The sequence below is a fragment of the Eurytemora carolleeae genome, unplaced genomic scaffold, assembly GCF_000591075.1.
Source record: "Eurytemora carolleeae unplaced genomic scaffold, Eaff_2.0 scaffold253, whole genome shotgun sequence".
In the NCBI taxonomy this organism is placed as follows: domain Eukaryota; kingdom Metazoa; phylum Arthropoda; class Copepoda; order Calanoida; family Temoridae; genus Eurytemora; species Eurytemora carolleeae.
Window position 1 is genome coordinate 298919 of NW_019396190.1, and position 19938 is coordinate 318856.

General features: G+C 29.8%; 1 protein-coding gene across 2 annotated transcripts in view; it reads left to right on the top strand.

Moving 5' to 3' along the window:
- Window positions 1-19938, top strand: part of LOC111697685 (protein msta) — a 23830-nt gene continuing 3892 nt past the window's right edge. For both annotated transcript variants that reach the window (XR_002764355.1, XM_023467767.1), the window contains exons 1-19: window positions 1-96; window positions 935-969; window positions 1246-1304; window positions 1607-1695; window positions 1798-1866; window positions 3011-3118; window positions 4137-4228; window positions 4671-4717; window positions 6008-6053; window positions 7628-7681; window positions 7957-8016; window positions 8984-9055; window positions 9449-9674; window positions 11109-11217; window positions 14666-14735; window positions 15980-16046; window positions 16368-16424; window positions 17937-18020; window positions 19299-19345. Coding sequence is in view for 1 of the 2 variants with exons in the window: in XM_023467767.1 (XP_023323535.1) it covers window positions 4-96; window positions 935-969; window positions 1246-1304; window positions 1607-1695; window positions 1798-1866; window positions 3011-3118; window positions 4137-4228; window positions 4671-4717; window positions 6008-6053; window positions 7628-7681; window positions 7957-8016; window positions 8984-9055; window positions 9449-9674; window positions 11109-11217; window positions 14666-14735; window positions 15980-16046; window positions 16368-16424; window positions 17937-18020; window positions 19299-19345 (1484 nt within the window). In the remaining variant the exon portion in view is untranslated. The remainder of the gene's footprint in view (window positions 97-934; window positions 970-1245; window positions 1305-1606; window positions 1696-1797; window positions 1867-3010; window positions 3119-4136; window positions 4229-4670; window positions 4718-6007; window positions 6054-7627; window positions 7682-7956; window positions 8017-8983; window positions 9056-9448; window positions 9675-11108; window positions 11218-14665; window positions 14736-15979; window positions 16047-16367; window positions 16425-17936; window positions 18021-19298; window positions 19346-19938) is intronic.

Below are 19938 nucleotides of genomic sequence, written 5' to 3' on the forward strand. Positions count from 1 at the left end.
AAAATGTCTGAACTAACATGTTTTTTGTGTGACACACAAACCACAAAAGTGTGTGAAGATTGTATTCAACCAGTTTGTTCTTCAAATCATATGAAGGTATGCTAAATTCAACTAAACCATAATATTTTAATCTTAATATAGGAATCGTAAATTTGTATTTGTAGTTAATTGATAGGAAAATATAATCTTATTTTATTCTACAGGGTGTCCCAATGAACATGGGAATTGAGAGACGAATTAAAATTCGTCTTTGATTTCCGATATTTAATGCTTGTCAAAGAAAGTGTAAAAACAAGGCTGTACGTCTGATGAGCTTTTCATAAAGTTGTCTATATACCTTTCTTGTGTCTTAAAAATGACAAAGATATTATATATAAAGACAATTTTAATTTAGTAAATGAATATAGAAATTTACAAATTTTGCAATATTTCAGTCAATTTTGAAAATACAAAAATAGTAGACCACATTTTATAAATCTTAAGACCAGGTGTTTTCGAATTTAGATGTTTAAACTGGAATACTGGAGTGTTCATGAAAAAATGCCGCATAGATCGAAGACGATATAAAAGTCGTCACTTAATTAACATATTTATTGGGACACCCTGTAGCTTCAAATTTTATTTTTTTTTAATTACAAATGCCTTTCCAAAAAAGTTATTGATAATATAAGAGATTTGAAAAGATTGCAAAGACATACCAGCAATTCTGCACTTGCTTGTGTTAAGATTAGAGATTGTTATACTTGTAATAACATTTGTTAGTTGTAAATAGAGATATATATTTGACTGAATATTTTTACAAATAACTATTACATGTTGTGCATATATTTTTATTATTCAGGACCTCTCAAACCATTGCTAGTTGTTTGGAATTGAGGCCCTTTTTATGAAAATTAAATTTTGGTAAAATGTTTGTAAATCTATAATTTTGTAGATTCATCGTTCCAATTCTCGATGTTCTCCTTTCAGGTAATTTTTCTCAATTCTCACCCTAAATACATAATTGACAGTTCCTAATCTTAAATATTATTTCCTTCAATTATAATTCCTTTTGTTAAAGAGCTATATTGAGAAGGTCAAAAATGTTTTAAAAAATCGTTCAAGTGCGGGTATACAGCAGGAGTAACAATGAGTAACCTGGGAAGCGCCGCGGGGTTCCTAAGCTAGTTAAAGATAAAAATAAATATATCAAAAATCTGAGTTGAATAATAAATCAATAAATAAAGACTATAAATATTGTTCCAGGGTTGAATCAGGAGAGAATGGAAGATTTTTAGTCGCTACACGTGATATTCAGCCTTTAGGTATTAAATGTTTAATGATTTGTCTCTAAAAACAAAAAAAAACTAACTTAGAATAAAGAAATGATTTAAAAATTAAAAGTCAAAAAATGCTTTATTTGTAAATGAGTTCAAACTTTTTATCTTCTGATATTCATAATTTCTGATTTTGGCTTCAAATGATTTGTTCTTTCCATGTTCTACTCTAAGAATCTAATAGTTTGAAAATTTAGATGATCTAATCTCGAGGATTTTTTCCTGAATAAGGAAGACGACATTGAAACTGCAATGCAACAGATTATTTATTGATTCTGAATATTTTTTAGAAATCATTCTTCATGATGAATGTTTTGGATTTGTCCCGAAGCTAGAACACCCTCCAGTCTGCTTAGTTTGCTGGAATCTAACAAAAGAGGTCAATAAATATATAGGCAATTTTCGTTGTACAATATGAAAAAAAACACTAAGAAATTGGTGATTCAATTTATTTAAATAATTAAATTTTGTAATTATTTAGACATGTGGTAAATGTGGCCTACCGCTGTGCAAAAAATGTGTTCCAAAAGCCCATGAAGTGGAATGTGAGGTGAGTCCAAGGTTGTATATGGTTAGATCGGTTAGAATCTCTGGTCGCGCTCCAATGTTCTAAAAATGTCGTCTTCATTCAACACCGAAATCCTCATTTGACGATACGTTATTACAGCTGACAAGCGGAGACCATCCTTCCACTCTCACCAGCAATACGTCATATATGTATTTTGAATTCTATGCAGACGACATTTTTACTACATTGGAGCGCATCCAGAGTATATAACCTTACAATACAATACAATACAATACAATACAATACAATACAATACAATACAAAACAATACAATACAATACAATACAATAAAATATAATAAAATATAATATAATATAATATAATACAATACAATACAATACAATACAATACAATACAATACAATACAATACAATACAATACAATACAATACAATGCAACCTTTAGGGAGTCGGAGATCTTTAAAGAAATTTAAGGCTAGCAAATTTTTAAATATTTTTGTTGCCCAACAGTAAAATTATATTTATCAATATATGCTAGATGTTTCTTAATTAAAAGATTTAATTAAAATGTTTTTAAAGAAGGAAATCATCAACCGTGTTATACCCTCTTTTTTATCTGTAATAACTCCCTTTATGACCCTTTTATTATTTGTAATAACTCCCTTTATAGCCCTTTTATTATTTGTAATAACTCCCTTTATGACCCTTTTATTATTTGTAATAACTCCCTTTATGACCTTTTATTATCTGTAATAACTCCCTTTATAGCCCTTTTATTATTTGTAATAACTCCCTTTATAGCCCTTTTATTATCTGTAATAACTCCCTTTATAGCCCTTTTATTATCTGTAATAACTTCCTTTATAGCCCTTTTATTATCTGTAATAACTCACTTTATAGCCCTTTTATTATCTGTAATAACTGCCTTTATAGCCTTTTTATTATCTGTAATAACTCACTTTATAGCCCTTCTATTATTTGTAATAACTCCCTTTATAGCCCTTTTACTATCTGTAATAACTCCCTTTATAGCCCTTTTATTATCTGTAATAACTCCCTTTATAACCCTTTTATTATTTGTAATAACTCCCTTTATGACCCTTTTACTATCTGTAATAACTCCCTTTATGACCCTTTTATTATCTGCAATAGCCCTTGTTGTTTAGATTATAAAGAAAAGCGGAATTGTGACAGCTGATGAAATATTAGAAAACCCCTGTATACTACCAAGTGTTGCTGTTTTCAGATTCTTAAACAATAACAAACACAAGGAGGTCAGTTATTATATAGGGTTACCCACAGAGAATGAGACTGTGAAGACAATATATAACTAATCTGAAATGAAAATATCAAGGTTAAATCAAGTCTTCTGTCATACGTAAAGTACTTTTTATAATGACTTTAATGACTTAAAATAAGTTTGATCCATTATGTTTAGCTTTTTGATCTTCTGATCGTCTTTGTTTAGTTTTGTGAACGTCTGACCGTCTTTGTTAACTCCTACGATCGTCTGATTGTATTTGTTTAGTTATATTATCGTCTGATCGTATTTGTTTAGTTCTATGATTGTCTGATCTTATTTGTAACGTTCTATGCTTGTCTGATCGTATTTGTTTAACTCTAAGATCGTCTGATCTTATTTGTAAAGTTCTATGATCATCTGATCATATTTGTTTAGTTCTATGATTGTCTGATCGTATTTGTTTAGTTATTTGATCGACTGATCTTATTTGTGAAGTTTTATGATCGTTTGATCGTATTTTTTAGTTCTATGATCGTCTGATCATATTTGTTCGTCTATTCGTACTTGTAAATTTCTATGATTATCTGATCGCATTTGTTAAGATTTATGATCGTTTGATCGTATTTGTAAAGTTCTATGATTATCTGATCGCATTTGTTAAGTTCTATGATCGTCTGATCGTATTTGTAAAGTTCTATGATTACTGATCGCATTTGTTAAATTCTATGATCGTCTGCTCGTATTTGTTAAGATTTATGATGTCTGATCGTATTTGTAAAGTTCTATGATTATCTGATCGCATTTGTTAAGTTCTATGATCGTCTGATCGCATTTGTTAAGATTTATGATGTCTGATCGTATTTGTAAAGTTCTATGATTATCTGATTGCATTTGTTAAGTTCTATGATCGTCTGATCGTTCTTGTTAAGTTCTATGATCGTCTGATCGCATTTGTTAAGTTCTATGATCATCTGATCGCATTTGTTAAGTTCTATAATCGTCTGATCGTACTTGTTAAGTTCTATGATTATCTGATCGCATTTGTTAAGTTCTATGATCGTCTGGTGGATAATCTTTCCTGGATTCAGACAACAGAGGAATTCAAAATATTCAACCTGATCTCAAAGTTTATCAGAGAAAGGAAAACAATTTTATAAAGTTTTAATTTATTTTTAATAATACTTTACTTGTGTAATGTAAAAACATGTACCACTTCTCAATAAGTTAATATTTGCCAAAAAATTTTTTTTTTCCAATTTATACCTCCATGCACCCAAACTATAAAAGTTAACGGTCTAATTTTTTTCAATGAGCTCGCCTTTTAAAAATGGGCTATAATCATGCATTTCAATGCAACCCGTTGTTACCTTTACTCTAAAATCTTTCCTTTGGGGGGGCAGTAGCTATTTATATATTCAGCCAATAAAAAAAAGAAATGAAGAAAGAGATGTTGTAATTGTTGTAAATTCAAGATTTTAATATATTTTTGATTGTTTAGAAATTTACAATATTGTACTTGTTTGTTTTGTTTTTAAATTAATTTTTTTTTACTTAGAAAAATAATTTAAAATTGATTTTTGAAGATGTGATCTCAAAGAATATTCGGAGGAACTAATTTGGAAAATATTAGGTAATCTTTATGAACAATATTAATAAAAAATTAAAACTAATACATTTTCTTTGTATTTGGGAGGCTTTTTCAAATTTTACATGATATAAAGGGAGTTTAGGAAAAATGCTTTTTATCCAAAATATTGTATATGACTTTTGTCATCGAGCAGAGGAAGGCTAAAGCATTATCATTAGCAATTTCCAATCTTACAATACATATAGAATAGCCTTTTTTTGTCCCAGCCCATGGGGGATTACTGTTCACCATGGGAGAGTTGGGTTTTGTTTTTCGATTTGAATTCAATCTTTTTTTTTGGTCTAAACTCTTGTTTAGCGTTTTATTTAGGAAAATACAAATTAAATTTTACAAGAAACTCTTGTTTACCGTTTTATTTAGGAAAATACAAATAAAATTTAACAAGGAACTCTTGTTTACCGTTTTATTTAGGAAAATACAAATTAAATTTTACAAGGAACTCTTGATTATCATTTTATTTAGGAAAATACAAATCTAATTTAAAAAAGGAACTCTTGTTTACCGTTTTATTTAGGAAAATACAAATAAAATTTAACAAGGAACTGTAGTTTAGCGTTTTATTTAGGAAAATACAAATTAAATTTTACAAGGAACTCTAGTTTAACGTTTTATTTAGAAAAATACAAATCAAATTTAACAAGGACCTCTTGATTATCATTTTATTTAGGAAAATACAAATCTAATTTAAAAAAGGAACTCTTGTTTGCCGTTTTATTTAGGAAAATACAAATCAAATTTAACAAGGACCTCTTGATTATCATTTTATTTAGGAAAATACAATTCCAATTTTAAAAAGGAACTCTTGTTTACCGTTTTATTTAGGAAAATACAAATCAAATTTAACAAGGACCTCTTGATTATCATTTTATTTAGGAAAATACAAATAAAATTTAACAAGGAACTCTTGTTTACCGTTTTATTTAGGAAAATACAAATAAGGAACTCTTGTTTACCGTTTTATTTAGGAAAATACAAATCAAATTTAACAAGGACCTCTTGATTATCATTTTATTTAGGAAAATACAAATATAATTTAAAAAAGGAACTCTTGTTTACCGTTTTATTTAGGAAAATACAAATCAAATTTAACAAGGAACTCTTGTTTACCGTTTTATTTAGGAAAATACAAATAAAATTTAACAAGGAACTCTTGTTTGCCGTTTTATTTAGGAAACTACAAATCTAATTAAACAAGGAACTCTTGTATACCGTTTTATTTAGGAACATACAAATAAAATTTAACAAGGAACTGTAGTTTACCGTTTTATTTAGGAAAATACAAATCTAATGGCTGCAGTGTAGCAAACTACAGAGCAAGGTAATTTTCAACCTTCGATCTGAGAGAAAGAGGAAACGGAATTAAGCCTTTTATGACTTATACATTTATAAGAACGTATAGAAAAGATTAAGTTGAGTAAAACAGGAAATAGACTAAGTTCTTAGTTATAGTTTAGAGGCGATTAAATACATTAAATCACACGGCGAGTTTGAAGTTGCAATAAATAACTTGACATTTTTATAAAATCATTTTGGATCCTGGTTTCCTCTAGGTCAGTTGCCAAAGCATCAGATTATTATGAAGTTCTTGAAACTAAGTTCTTGAGAGAGGAATAGGTTTTGTTTACATTTGTGATGACAGTTCTAGAACTAGTTTTAAAGTAAACAAAACCAACTATAGTAAACAATACTTGAAATTAATAATTAAGACAGAGCTGAAAACTTTAAAATGGTGAATATCAAGATTAATGCTTAAACTCCTGGTCTTACTTAACCCAAGATTATTTTTAAACGCATTCGATATCCAAGAAAGAAGTTAAAAATTCAACCAATCAGCGTGCCATATGAAGATGTACTCTTTAACTTTAAAAACCCGATCAATTGATCTAAACATCGATTGAACGAACGGGATTAATGTTTATAAAGACTAACATTCAAAATGACAATAGTCCCAAAATATTTATTTTTAATAATTTCATATCAACATGATTAAAGATATTACATTCTAAAGTTTTCAGCTCAGAACACGTAAAACAAACTACATCAAAGTGCATCCTGTCTGTATCAGAATGTTTTCAGATCTATTATTCAAAATCCACCAAAAATACAGATAACAGACGTAATATTTTTGAATATTTAAAATGCAAATACAAAAATTTGATGGGTGAACATGGGTTCTAATGATTTTAACACTCATTGGATTTATAACCAGGACCTTTAGTTTACCGTGAGGAGGGAGGGGTCTGAGCAATTATTCGCTGACAGTGTTGAATATTAATAATTAAAATGGTTCTGTTTACGTCATAACAATACATTTCAAACAAACTCATTTTCTATTCCTAGATTTAACTACAAGCCGGAAATGTATAAGAGTATAGTTGACTAAAACTCTAAGTTTCCCTTTTTGGATATTCAAACTTGTGTTATCGTTTTTATGAAGATAGAACACTTGATGTCGTCTTTTCACGATTTAGGAGTTTTTCGTTTACAATACCCCAAAAGCAGAAGCCGAAATGAGTTAAAACAGGCTCTCTCTCTGTTTTTTAATTCAACGCAGCATGCGCATAACTCCTTAGGGCTTCTGCCTCAGGGTTATTGTTAACGAAAACCCCCGTAAATCTTGAAAAGACGACATCTAGTGTTCTATCTGTATTGTTATTAAATTATGCATTAATACATGAATGAAAAGAGAGAATATAAAATTAACTATATAAAATTATATTTCTGCGGAAATTTATTGATATCTACAAAATTGGCTTACCCCATTTCTGATACCGGGTATATATCTGATACTTTGTTTCATAACTCTGTCTTAAGTTTTTAGCTCTGGGATCAATGTTTATGTACGTACGAAAATAAATAAATTAAAAAATACATAAATTAACATGTGTTTAGGGCCATTTTCCCCATATTCTCTATGCTGAACCATTCTTGCATTTCAAACGCAAGGTAAAAAATTATAAAGTATATCTTTAGTGGAAATTAAGTTTATGTGGGGGGGACTGCCCCCTCCCCCAGTCCTCACCTCTCTGAGGATGATAAGTATAAAATTTGTTTTATATTTACCAATTTGCTTAATTTTTTCATTTCAAAAAAGGGTTTCCATTTTTTAACTAAATTTAATTTGGCATTGGTGAAGAAGAAATTTAGATTTTATCTTTAATTTTGTACTTATTATAAAAGCTCAGAGAAAGTGTGATAGAAAAATACTTTTATATTTAAAGGCATATAGTGAATTCAGAAGATCAAAGTATAGAAGTTGTATCAAAAACATTTATCCCCAGGTAAAAACACATCTTTGAAAATAGAAATTCGAAAAAGAAATATCATTGAAACAAAAAGTAAAAATAGAAATATCATTTAAAATAAAATTTAAAGACAATCCTTTAAAATAGATATTTTAAAAATAAAATAACATTGAGAATAAAAATTTTAAATATCATTAAAAGAATCTAGTAACAAAGTATCTTCTAAAAAAAAAATTTTAAAAAAAATATCATTATATTATATTTCATTATATTATATTTTAAATAATCAAAACATACTATTGAAAAAATTACTTATACCTTTGAAAAACATCTTTTAAGTTTCAAATGAATCCTAAAAAATGAAATATCATTAAAACAAAGATATTAAAAAGAAATAATATAAAGAAAGAAAATTTAGAATATTAAAAAAAATCAATTTCAATTGAATCCTAAAAAATGTCTCTACAATACTGAACTCTTTGTTTAACTACCATGTCTAGCCGGTCTTTAAGGAACTGTCCTTGTAATTTTAAGAAAAGCATGTCTGATTCCCAATGGTACCTTTGAACTATTTATCGGATCAAGTCCTCCTTTATATCCCGTCATAGTCATAACCTGTAGGGAAAGATAACTAGATTTAGTTAAGGGATGAAGCATTGATCCTTAAAAATGCATACACTGGATATCGAGATCAAGGGTTTAAGATTAACAATATCCACACAAAAGTTCCCAACTCAAGTCTCTGTAAGAGAATCGGAGAACTATAAAAATGATTACTTTTCAAAACTAAGATTATGGATTTATTCTTGATCATATAGAGCTTTCAGGAGTACCATTGTGACTCAGATATTCTATTTTATTAATGAAAAGTCATTTTAAATTAAGAAGGTCTTTAAGTAATAGAACAAAACTTGCAGCCTGGAAAAACCTAGCTTTAGTTAGATGAGCATAATCATTTTATAATTTAAACCACGATACAATTAATCATTTTGAAAGTGTACAGGGGTGATGAGATAAATATTCGGTATACAACAACATTTTTAGAAACCATCACCACGAGGAAAAACATTATCAGGTCAATAATTATTATATATAAAATGTATTAACCTTTGTTTGTTTGTTTGTTTGTTTTGATGTCCGATCATAACTCATGAACCCCTTAACTGAGTTGGCCTCAAATGCTGAGAAACAATGTTCTTAGCTTGGTTTAACCCTATTCCCGCTGGGGGGGGGGGTCAATTTGACCCCCCCCTGTAGTTTTTTCTACATAACTCAAAAAGTATTGGTCTGAGGCTGTTGAAATTTTCTGACTTTTCTTACATACCCAAAGCCCTCCCTTTAGTGCTAAAACCGGGCTTTAATACTAACTGCCTGAGTCCTCAGGCACACTGCCTGAATGACTGCTTTTGCCTGTAGCAAACTAAATCTTTGTTTTGACCCACTTTCAAAAAAATATATAATTATTTAGTGACACTTGGAATTTTGACTGCAGATGTTTGCTCTGCAATGAATCAACGGAAAACAAAACTTATCTCAGCGCTGTTTCTTGCCAGAACTGCAAACTCAGCCATCTGCTGCCATGTCAAGGAGAGGAATCTCAAGATTTGGTTTGGAAATCTCAGGGTTTGGTTTGGAAATGTGGAAACTGTAAGAAAGAAATCAAGGAAGCAGACATAGAGTCCATTCAAAACAAGGTTATCCTTTTTTTGAATGACAGTTATTTATTCATTGAAAAACAATCGTCGTTTCTCTGCCTTTGCTGTATCTTGAAGTTGTGCCATTTTCTTTCTTTTATAAACTGAAACGATATTTTTAGCGTTTTGTAATTTACACTGCTAATGTCATGATGGCGAGAAACAAAAGACTAAAATGTGAAATTCAAAATGTTTATCAAACAAAATTTGCTTTAGCCAAAAATGTTGATTTTATTTGAAAATGCGCATATTAGAATTATAGAAAAATCCGCAAAAAATTTGAAAATAATGATAAATGGCTGATTTTTAGAGAAACAGCTGAAAGCCAAGATTGTTTATAAGAAAGTGGGCGCGTAGGATGAAATGCCTAGTAAAGATAAATTCCTAAACTAAAATACAAGAGTAGTCTCTAAAATATAAAGTTCAAGTTAATCCAATTTATTTTCTTTCAATTCTTTATCTTAGAAAGTTTATATAACATACAAGCTGACGTGCCCGATGTTGCCCGTGGAATTGAATTTTTTTTATTTGAAGAAACATAAATGTCCTTCTTGAAAAAATAAATCTATTTTTTTAAGCCTATGTCACCCTCGTCCCACAGTGTACCCATAGGTTCCCTAAAAAATGTCTGCAAATTGGGCCCAGCCGTTTGGCGTGCTATAGCTAATTCATAAAATATATACATATATATTTATATGAGCGATGAGCTTTAAAATAGATATCTGGAAAGAGTTCTTTTTCTGAATGTATAAAAGATCTAAATATATTTTAAATACTTTTTAAAAATATTCATTTAAATATCGATGATGGTGATGAACCAAACCTCTGTAGAGTAATAAAAGTACCTGTTAGTTCCACATTTATTGAAAATAGATTTCAGTCTGGGCTGATCCTCGTCAGTTCTTGAGATTGTTTCTGTCAAGAAGATTAAATACAATCCTGTAACTGGACACTAGGGACCTTTCATCGATAGATTGGAATGTTCGATTCACAACAATACACTTGAAATCTTTATCAGCGAAACAATTTTTCAATGTAAAAGTTTTAAATTCAAACAATGCCCTGATGTCACTTAATAGATAACCCATGTAATTGAAAAAAAATAATTTTCTAAAAGAAAAACAAAAAACTCAAGTAAATTTTTTTATTCCTTTGGCAACTTTTTTTAATTCTTTTGGCAACTTTTTTTTAATTCTTTTGGCAACTTTTTTATTCTTTTGGCAACTTTTTTTATTCTTTTGGCAACTTCTTTTATTCTTTTAATCTAAAATTTATTTGTTTTTCCCTTTAAACCCATTTCAGCGAATTAAACCCTAAAGAAATATTAACGCCCCAGACAATGAAAATTTTTTGAAGAAAATGTATAACCCTGCATTGCAATCTACTGCATTGGTTAAAATTATGTCTACAGCCTCTTTGAAAACGATAATTTAGGTTTCTATAGCATTCAGTAAAGTTCCTAAAACTGATCTAACTAAGCTAGTATCCTTTGCTTCTCTCTGCAAAACTATTCTTCACCCTAAACACGCTTTGACTCTTAAAGGAAAAATAAGCATTGAAAATAATACAGTGAGAAAAATCCAAATATGACTAATTGTACTGTCCTGAAAATCAAAAAAAATAGATTCTTTTGATTGTTGAAATAGTAAGGGCTGGTTGAATTATCTGGCGTCAAACCTTATAGAAATCCAACGTATAGAAACCGCTACGTATAGCAACAAGGGGTATTTTCCGGGAAAACATTTTTTATATTTTTGAGAAATTAAATAATCAGTGTAAAGTAGATATGGTTTTCATAAAATCCTTTAATTAAAATGGTAAAACGGAATTTTATGAAATCATATTAGCGTTACTGGAGAACTTTTTTTTATACTTTTAAAATTTTTTTTCTAAAAATAAAACTGTAGCATTTTTATAAAATATCTTTTTTAATGCAATTTTATGTATAACTATACAATCATTCATTTATGTTGTCAGTACATAATAAAATCCATGGGGGACCTTAAACACAATAGAGAGCAGTATTAAACTATTTTGCTCCTTTAACGTCTAGGGTATTTAAAAAAATAGAAATTATGATAATGATAATGATAAGCTACAATTTTTTTCAAAAACGTTTAATTTCTCAAAAATATAAAAAATATTCTCCCGGAAAATACGCCATGTTACTATGGTGGTGTATTTTTCGACCTTTACATATCCGCCATACTCCACTTGTGACCTACGCCAAATCCGCTATACTACACATCCGACCTACTATCACGTGGTATTACAGCTGCTATATGGACTTGTGGCCACAGTGCCCGGCCCCCTAGCCTGTCCTAGCCGCAGCGCTCGGCCCAGAAATTGTCTAAACCTAACCTAACCCTCAAATAATACTAAAACAAACTGCTGGCGTAGATCCGATATTGCAGTAGGCCGGAAAGTTAGTAGGTCGGAAGTTCAGTAGGGGGGATGTTGCGTATAGACGATGTAACATTACCGTTACTATACGTAGCAGTTTCTATAAGGTTTGACGCCGAATTATCTTATCTTTAGCGTAAACATTATCGTAGACTTTTCCAGAAAGAAACAGCAATTTAAATATATATATATATAGGGTTGTTAATCGTTTTTGAAAACGATCGTTAAATTTTCGGAAAAAAACGATCGTTTTTAAAAACGACCCACTCGTTTTGAACTTTTAGAAAACGAATAGCGATCGCTTTTTAAAACGATCGTTTTTATTGAAACGATTTGCGACCGTTTTTTATACGATTGTTTTAAAAAAAAAGATCGTTTTTGAAAATTTTTTTTAATGACAATGATGTTAACGATCGTTAACGAAAGGTCGTCGTTAACGATCGTTAACGAAGGGTTTTCGTTAACGATCGTTAACGAAACGACGAACTTTATCAAAACGGTCGTTTTTGGAAAAAAATAACATGCAACTTTATTTAATGTCGTCTTACATGAGGTTTAACAGTTGTGGGGGAGTTAAAACTCCTTGATATTTTCTCAAAAACTACTCAATGATAAGTACAGATGCTCTTCAGGACCATTAGAGGTCTAATATGAGACCATAGGAATAATAATACCCTTTTTTAAATGCATAGGATGCATAGATGCATAGTTTATATACATTTTATTTATCATTAACGTCATATATTCATATATACCATGAAGCATAGGATGCATAGATACATAGACTTATATAAGAAATATATACAAGTTTATTTATGGCTGCAGAGGATGCATAGGATGCATAGATACATAGACTTATATGAGAAATATATACAAGTTTATATATGGCTGCATAGGATGCATAGGATGCATAGAGACTTGTATAATAAATATATACAAGTTTATATATGGCTGCCTAGGATTCATAGGATGCATAGATGCATAGACTTGTAAGGGAAAATATATACAAGTTTATATACGGCTGCATAGGATGCATAGGATGCATAGATGCATAGACTTGTATAAGAAATATATACAGTTTATATACGGCTGCATAGGATGCATAGGATGCATAGATGCATAGACTTATATAAGAAATTTATACAAGTTTATATAGGGCTGCATAGGATGCATAGGATGCATAGATGCATAGACTTGTATAGGAAAATATATACAAGTTTATATACGGCTGCATAGGATGCATAGGATGCATAGATGCATAGACTTGTATAAGAAATATATACAAGTTTATATATGGCTGCATAGGACGCATAGGATGCATAGAGGCATAGACTTATATAAGAAAATACATGTTTATAAACTGCTGCATAGGATGCATAAAGGCATAGACTTATATAAGAAATATATACAAGTTTATATACGGCTGCATAGGATGCATATATGCATAGTATGCATAGATGCATAGTATGCATATTGCATAGATGCATAGACTTATATAAGGAAATATATAAAAGTTTATATACGGCTGCATAGATGCATAGATGCTTAGACTTATATAAGAAATACAAGTTTATATACAACCGCATAGGATGCATAGATGCATAGACTTATATAAGAAATATATACAAGTTTATATACGGCTGCATAGATGCATAGACTCTTATAAGAAAATACATACAAGTTTATATACTGCTGCAAAGGATGCATAGCATAGATGCGTAGACTTTTATAAGAAATATAATTATTCAAATCTTTATTCGGTCAAATGTGAGACAGAAATTAGCAATAATGATATGTACGCAGATTATACGCAACTGCAATTAACTTTCCTTGCATTACATTCTTGCCCTCTGTGCACTAAATATCAATGCACAGGGTCAAACACAAAAAAAAGATACTTTAATAATAACAAAAAAAAATAAACATAATAAAAAAGATAAATTTAAAACAGAGTACAAGAGCATTCGTGAAGGGGGGGGGAAACATTTTTTTTGTCCCCCATTGGCAACATTGTGCCCCCCTTTAAAAGAAATGCATGAATCACTTTGGTAGAGAAACCACAAATAAAAATTATCAGTTTTCAAAATGGGAAACATGAATATTTAATGCTATACTTGATCAGACAAAGCTTTGATGGGTATTGTTGTGAATCAATACTGCTTCCAAAATCAAGAATCCTTGAGTTTATTCAACAAATCTTTTCAATCTTGTTTAGTTTGAAATACTATCAATTTAATTCTTAAAAGGAAATGGTAAAATACATTAAATCTTACCCTGATGTTTCTGCCTGGGTCGTATATACAGGTATTAAACTCGAAATTGATTGATATCTTTTGTACATAAGATCCGCCAACTATAATTTTCACTTAACTGCTAGCGAACATAGCTAGAATAAACTTGTATATATTTCTTATACAAGTCTATGTATCTATGCATCCTATGCATCCTATGAAAACTCAAGTTAAATTTTTAATGAAGGTCTTTACTAAAATCATAAAATTTAAACCTTCGCTAAATCTAGAATTTTTTAAAGTTTATTTTTTTTAATTCTTTGAAGAATCCAAACATGCTTTATTTTGATAAACTAGTTCATCAGTGTATTCTTCATCAGAAAATAGAAAACATACAACTGACAAATATGAAGAAGGAGGATTTAAGGTAAAGTAGTTTTTTGCCACAAACTCTAAATTTCTAAGCCCCATATCTTTGCAACCTGATGAAGTAAATCTTTGATATTTCAAACCAAGATTACTTAATTTAACATAATTCATAGTTTGAAATATCTAAGGTTAATTTCAGTGGAACGCAAAGATATTGGGATTAGAAAATTATGATTTGTTACAAGAACTCAGTTCCTTTGTTGAAAATAGTCTAATTGTCTATAAATTTACGTTTTTTGTAAACACTTTTCTTTGCATATTTTTGGAAACAATCAATTACAAATTACAATTATCCTTATCGATATGTCGCTTTTTCACTTAAAAAAAATATTGCAATAAAAAATATACAAAATCGTCCATACGGTTAAAGAAGTTATAGGCAAATAACAGTCAAAAAATCTGTTTTTTAACTGTTAAATTCTAGCTCTAACTCATTAATTTTCAGATTTGAATTCAGCATGAAATTTCTGGGTAGCTTAATAATGAACATTTTATAATCCGTAAAGAAAATCGGGAAAATAAAAACGTGAAAATCTGCAATTTCATATTTTTTTGTCATGTCATATTTTCACCTAAAATTGTGTTTTCTGAAAGGGCGGACAGGGAATAATGCTCCGATCTTTCTTTAAAAAAAAATTGGAACCCAAGCCTGGCCATACAAAGGGTTCCTTGAAAACTACAGTCAGATCCGTCGAAAAATGAAAGTGCAGTGTTGTTGACGCAGTTGCTCCCCTCTTGCCCATGCATGTGTATAGCGTGACAACCTGAATTTTTTTAATAAATGTAATCCATAATGATTTAAACTTTGCTGCAGTAGTGCCAGATTATGAATTACAGAATTGAAAACACCCAGTAAAAAGAAATAATCTCTGTTTGGGTGTCTGTTTGTTTCTATGTCCGATCATTACTCATGCAACCCATGACCGATATGCTACATATTTTAAAACACGAGAATGTTCTGAACATATCTAGGTTTCTTAGGAATATTAAAATTAAAAAAATTAAAATTAAAATTAAAATTAGAATTAAAATTAAAATTAAAATTAAAATTAAAATTAATTAAAATTAAGATTAAAATTAAATTTAGAAAAGGGTCTTAAAATTGAACGGTATAATAACAACTGAGTCTGACTCATCATTATAAAAGTTGGGTTCCTGATTTGCAAAATCGTATTTTTAGAAGCTTTAAGTTTATTCATTTGTCATCAGTAAAGTCCAATTCAACATTATTTATTATTTCAGATCCATTTTGAATCTAAGTGATGAGTATATTTCTGTTGTTGAAGTAGTTGATCCAGGATTTTCAAAAGTAAGTTTTGTAAATTAACAAAGTCAAGCAGTATTATTTAAAGTTTTAGAACTTTTTAATGGATATTGTTGAAATATTTAACTATTGTTCAACTTTACCATTTTTAAGTTTCACAGAATTTTAAAAACTAAACAACATTACAAAAAGAAATGTTTTCTCTATTAATTATATCTTTGTCGTGTCCTTGTCAGTTTATTAGTTTTATCGCAAAATTTATAAATTTATTTTAATTTATCGATCGTTCATAAAAAAAAACTTAAAGATGTTAAAACTCCCAAACATATTAAAACATTATACTTTGGTAAAATTGAAGTTGTTTAGTGGAAGAGCAGAATTGAGTATCAAACTGTTAGAATTGAACTGATGGCACTTTTGCAGGTAATATATCCTGCAGATTTGAACTAGCATTTCTACAACATTTAAAAGTGTTAATTTACTACAAAAATTTGAAAACCGGAAACTCAATTTATCCATTTTCACAAGATAGCTATATCATACTTTAAACATACAAACGATTTCAATTATAAATTGCCACAAACTCTGCTATATGTCTTTGCAACCCAATGCAGTATTTGATTAGATTGGTATTTCAAACTAAGATTTGTGTTAAATAGTCTAATTTCGAAAAATCACGGATTTACGCTATCAGGTTTCAAAGATATATAAGATTAGATAATTTGAGTTTTTTGCCAAATCTCAGTTCCTTTCAGCTCTCGCGGGCCTTGAATTACGTTAAGAGTTTTTTTTTACGAAAAGTTCTTAATTTTAATGTGACAGTAGACTAATTTTAAGCATAATTGCGTGCACACATCTGAACAAGGATAAAGGAGATATAATTTTATTTTTGTTAAGAATAATTAAATTCTAAATTGGGTTTCTCTTAAACATCAACTTGCAGATTTGCAATTTGACACAATAAATTGTTATTCTAAATTTAGTCTTTTTATACATACACTGTTATTCTAATAAACTCAAATAAGGAATTGATTCTTTGCCACAAATTGTGTTTTAACCCTATTCGTGCTAGGGGGGGGGGGTGTCAATTTGACCCCCCCCGTAGTTTTTTTTACATAACTCAAAAAGTATTGGTCTGAGGCTGTTGAAATTTTCTGACTTTTCTTACATACCCAAAGCCCTTCCTCAGGCACACTGCCTGAATGACTGCTTTTGCCTGTAACAAACTAAATCTTTGTTTTGACCCACTTTCACTTGTCAGAATTTGATAAAATTTAGCTTTTTGGAAAGCCTATGACATAAGATAACGGATTGCACAAGTTTTGCGAAAAAAATTGCAAATTTTTTGCAAACAACCTGTCAAAGGAAATTTGCACATTTTTAGCTTTTCTTGATTAAAAATCAGGTTATTTAAAATTTTGCAAACATTTTTGCATATTTAAAATGGCATGGTCAAGGGCTTTTTAAAAATGTATAATTTTTCATTTTTTGGACAACCTTTTTTTTGCAAACATTCTTACTATATAACTGGATTTTGCGATAAAAAATTCGATTTTTTGCAAATTTGCAAATATATTTGCAGATTCTAAAAGTAGAGCACAAGAGCTTTCTAATGATGTATCATTTGTTATATTTGGACATCAGACATGGGATTTAGAGGGGGGGGGGGGTCAAATTGACCCCCCCCCCCATCAGCATATCCTGGTTTTCAAGTACCCCAGCAGGGATAAGGTTAAATCCCTATTCCCTATATCTTTGCAACACAATATCGTAAACCGTTGATAATTGAAACTATGCATCTAGTTAAAAACAAATCTTAGTTTGAAATATCTTTGCTTTACACCCATCTGGTTGCAAAATATAGGAATAATATTACTGTGTTTTTGGCAAGAGCTCAGTTATTTTTACAAATTTAAAAGTATTATTAAAATTTAGAATGTGAATGTCCGAAATGAGAACCCTGTTTCAATAATCTCTAGATGTGTTAGTAAATTAGAAGAAGCTTTGGCTGGAATGACGGTAAACACAGGGAGACCCATAAAAGTGTAGAATATGAAGATTACATTTAAGCCATATAATGTGTATAGGGTTAGCCACAAAGGATGGGAATTAGTCTTAGTTTGGCATTCTTTGACACGATTAGTAGAGCCCACTCTTTCAGAGACAGTATTGCAAACTTGTTCAGGAACCTGTCTACATTGCCGGATATTCTCTTTCACTGGTGATCAGTCACAATGTAGCACTCCTTCTCCTGGGTGATCTTCTTCAATGGCTACTGCAATCTGCACGATATTACACAAAATGCTTATCTTGATCTTGATTCTTCTCTTCTGAAAAATAGTTTGATTCTAGTATCATTGCTTTTGTGACCCTTTATGTATATAGCTTGTATACTGCCTGATAAATTATTATCATTCTATTTAAGTACTAATTCTTGGCCTGCTTCTTGTTCTTCTGGTAGTGTGGATTCTTCAAACTTCTCATCTTTCCAATTCTCCTCTACTCATATTTTCACAAATTAAGCACTTACAGTAGGGATGGGCACTTTCTCTCTTACTTCCGGTATATGAATCATATTTGTGGCATCAATAAGGATTTCCTCCACTTTTTCCTATTTCATTCATAAATGGGGTGGAGATTCTGTCTTATTACAAAACCAGGTTAATCTATCCTGACTTACACTCACGTTACTAATTTTGTTTCTTGTTCTGAACAAGAAATGGTCACTTCCAGTTCACTAACTTTTTTGTGTCCAAATTCACTGCCTGATTTAACCCTTTTATCAGAAACTCGATCTAACCTGTCTCTATAAACTTGATCTTTTTCTCCTTCTAACAAAGCTTTCTCTTCATCACTTAACATGGCCTCAAGCATAGCTCAACAGCCTATCAATATGAACTCAATCTTTTTCTCCTTCTAACATAGCTTTCTCTTCATCACTTAACATGTTCTTCACTCAATCTAACCAATTAAATAGACTCCAACTTGTACCCCTTCAATCATACGCTTTACAGTCTAATTCTTTGTTGGTAACCCTGTATTTTTATTTGTTTTAAGACACAGAATTTTGAAAAAAAACTTTTAAAGTGAGTTCATTGTTTAATGCACGATTGTATTGTATTTAAAATCTGAATCTTCCTATTCCATAGTTTTATCAGTCTTTTATTTATTAAATATTCATATTTCATTTCTTTTAAATATTGACGTTTTCCGAACGATGTTAGTTATTGTTTTCAGTGACAAAATAAATTTGCATGAAAGACGTCTTTTATTCTGTTTTTTACTGGATGTTTTTAGGGAGAGTTGAGCTGTTTGAGTTTACAGAGTTCAAGTTTACTTTCCAGGTACAAATAATACAGATTGTGCAGATAATACAGATTATACAGATTCCATAGATATTACAGATTATACAGATTTTACAGATTATACAGATTTCACAGATTACATAGATTATACAGATTGTACAGATAATACAGATTGTACAGATGAAACAGATCATACAGATTATTCAGATTATACAGATTATACAGAGTATACAGATTATACAGATTTTACAGATTATACAGATTTCACACATTACACAGATTATACAGATTGTACAGATAATACGGATTATACAGATTATACAGATTATACAGATTACATAGACTATGCAGATTATACAGAATATACAGATTATACAGATTATACAGAATATACAGATTATGCTGATTATAGAGATTATAGAGATTTTACAGATTGTACAGAAGATATAGATTATACAGATTATACAGATTGTACAGATTATACAAATTTTACAGATTACATAGATTATACAAATTATACAGAATATACAGACTATACAGATTATACAGATTATACAGAATATACAGATTATACAGATTATACAGATTATACAGATTATACAAATTATGCTGATTATAAAGATTATACAGAT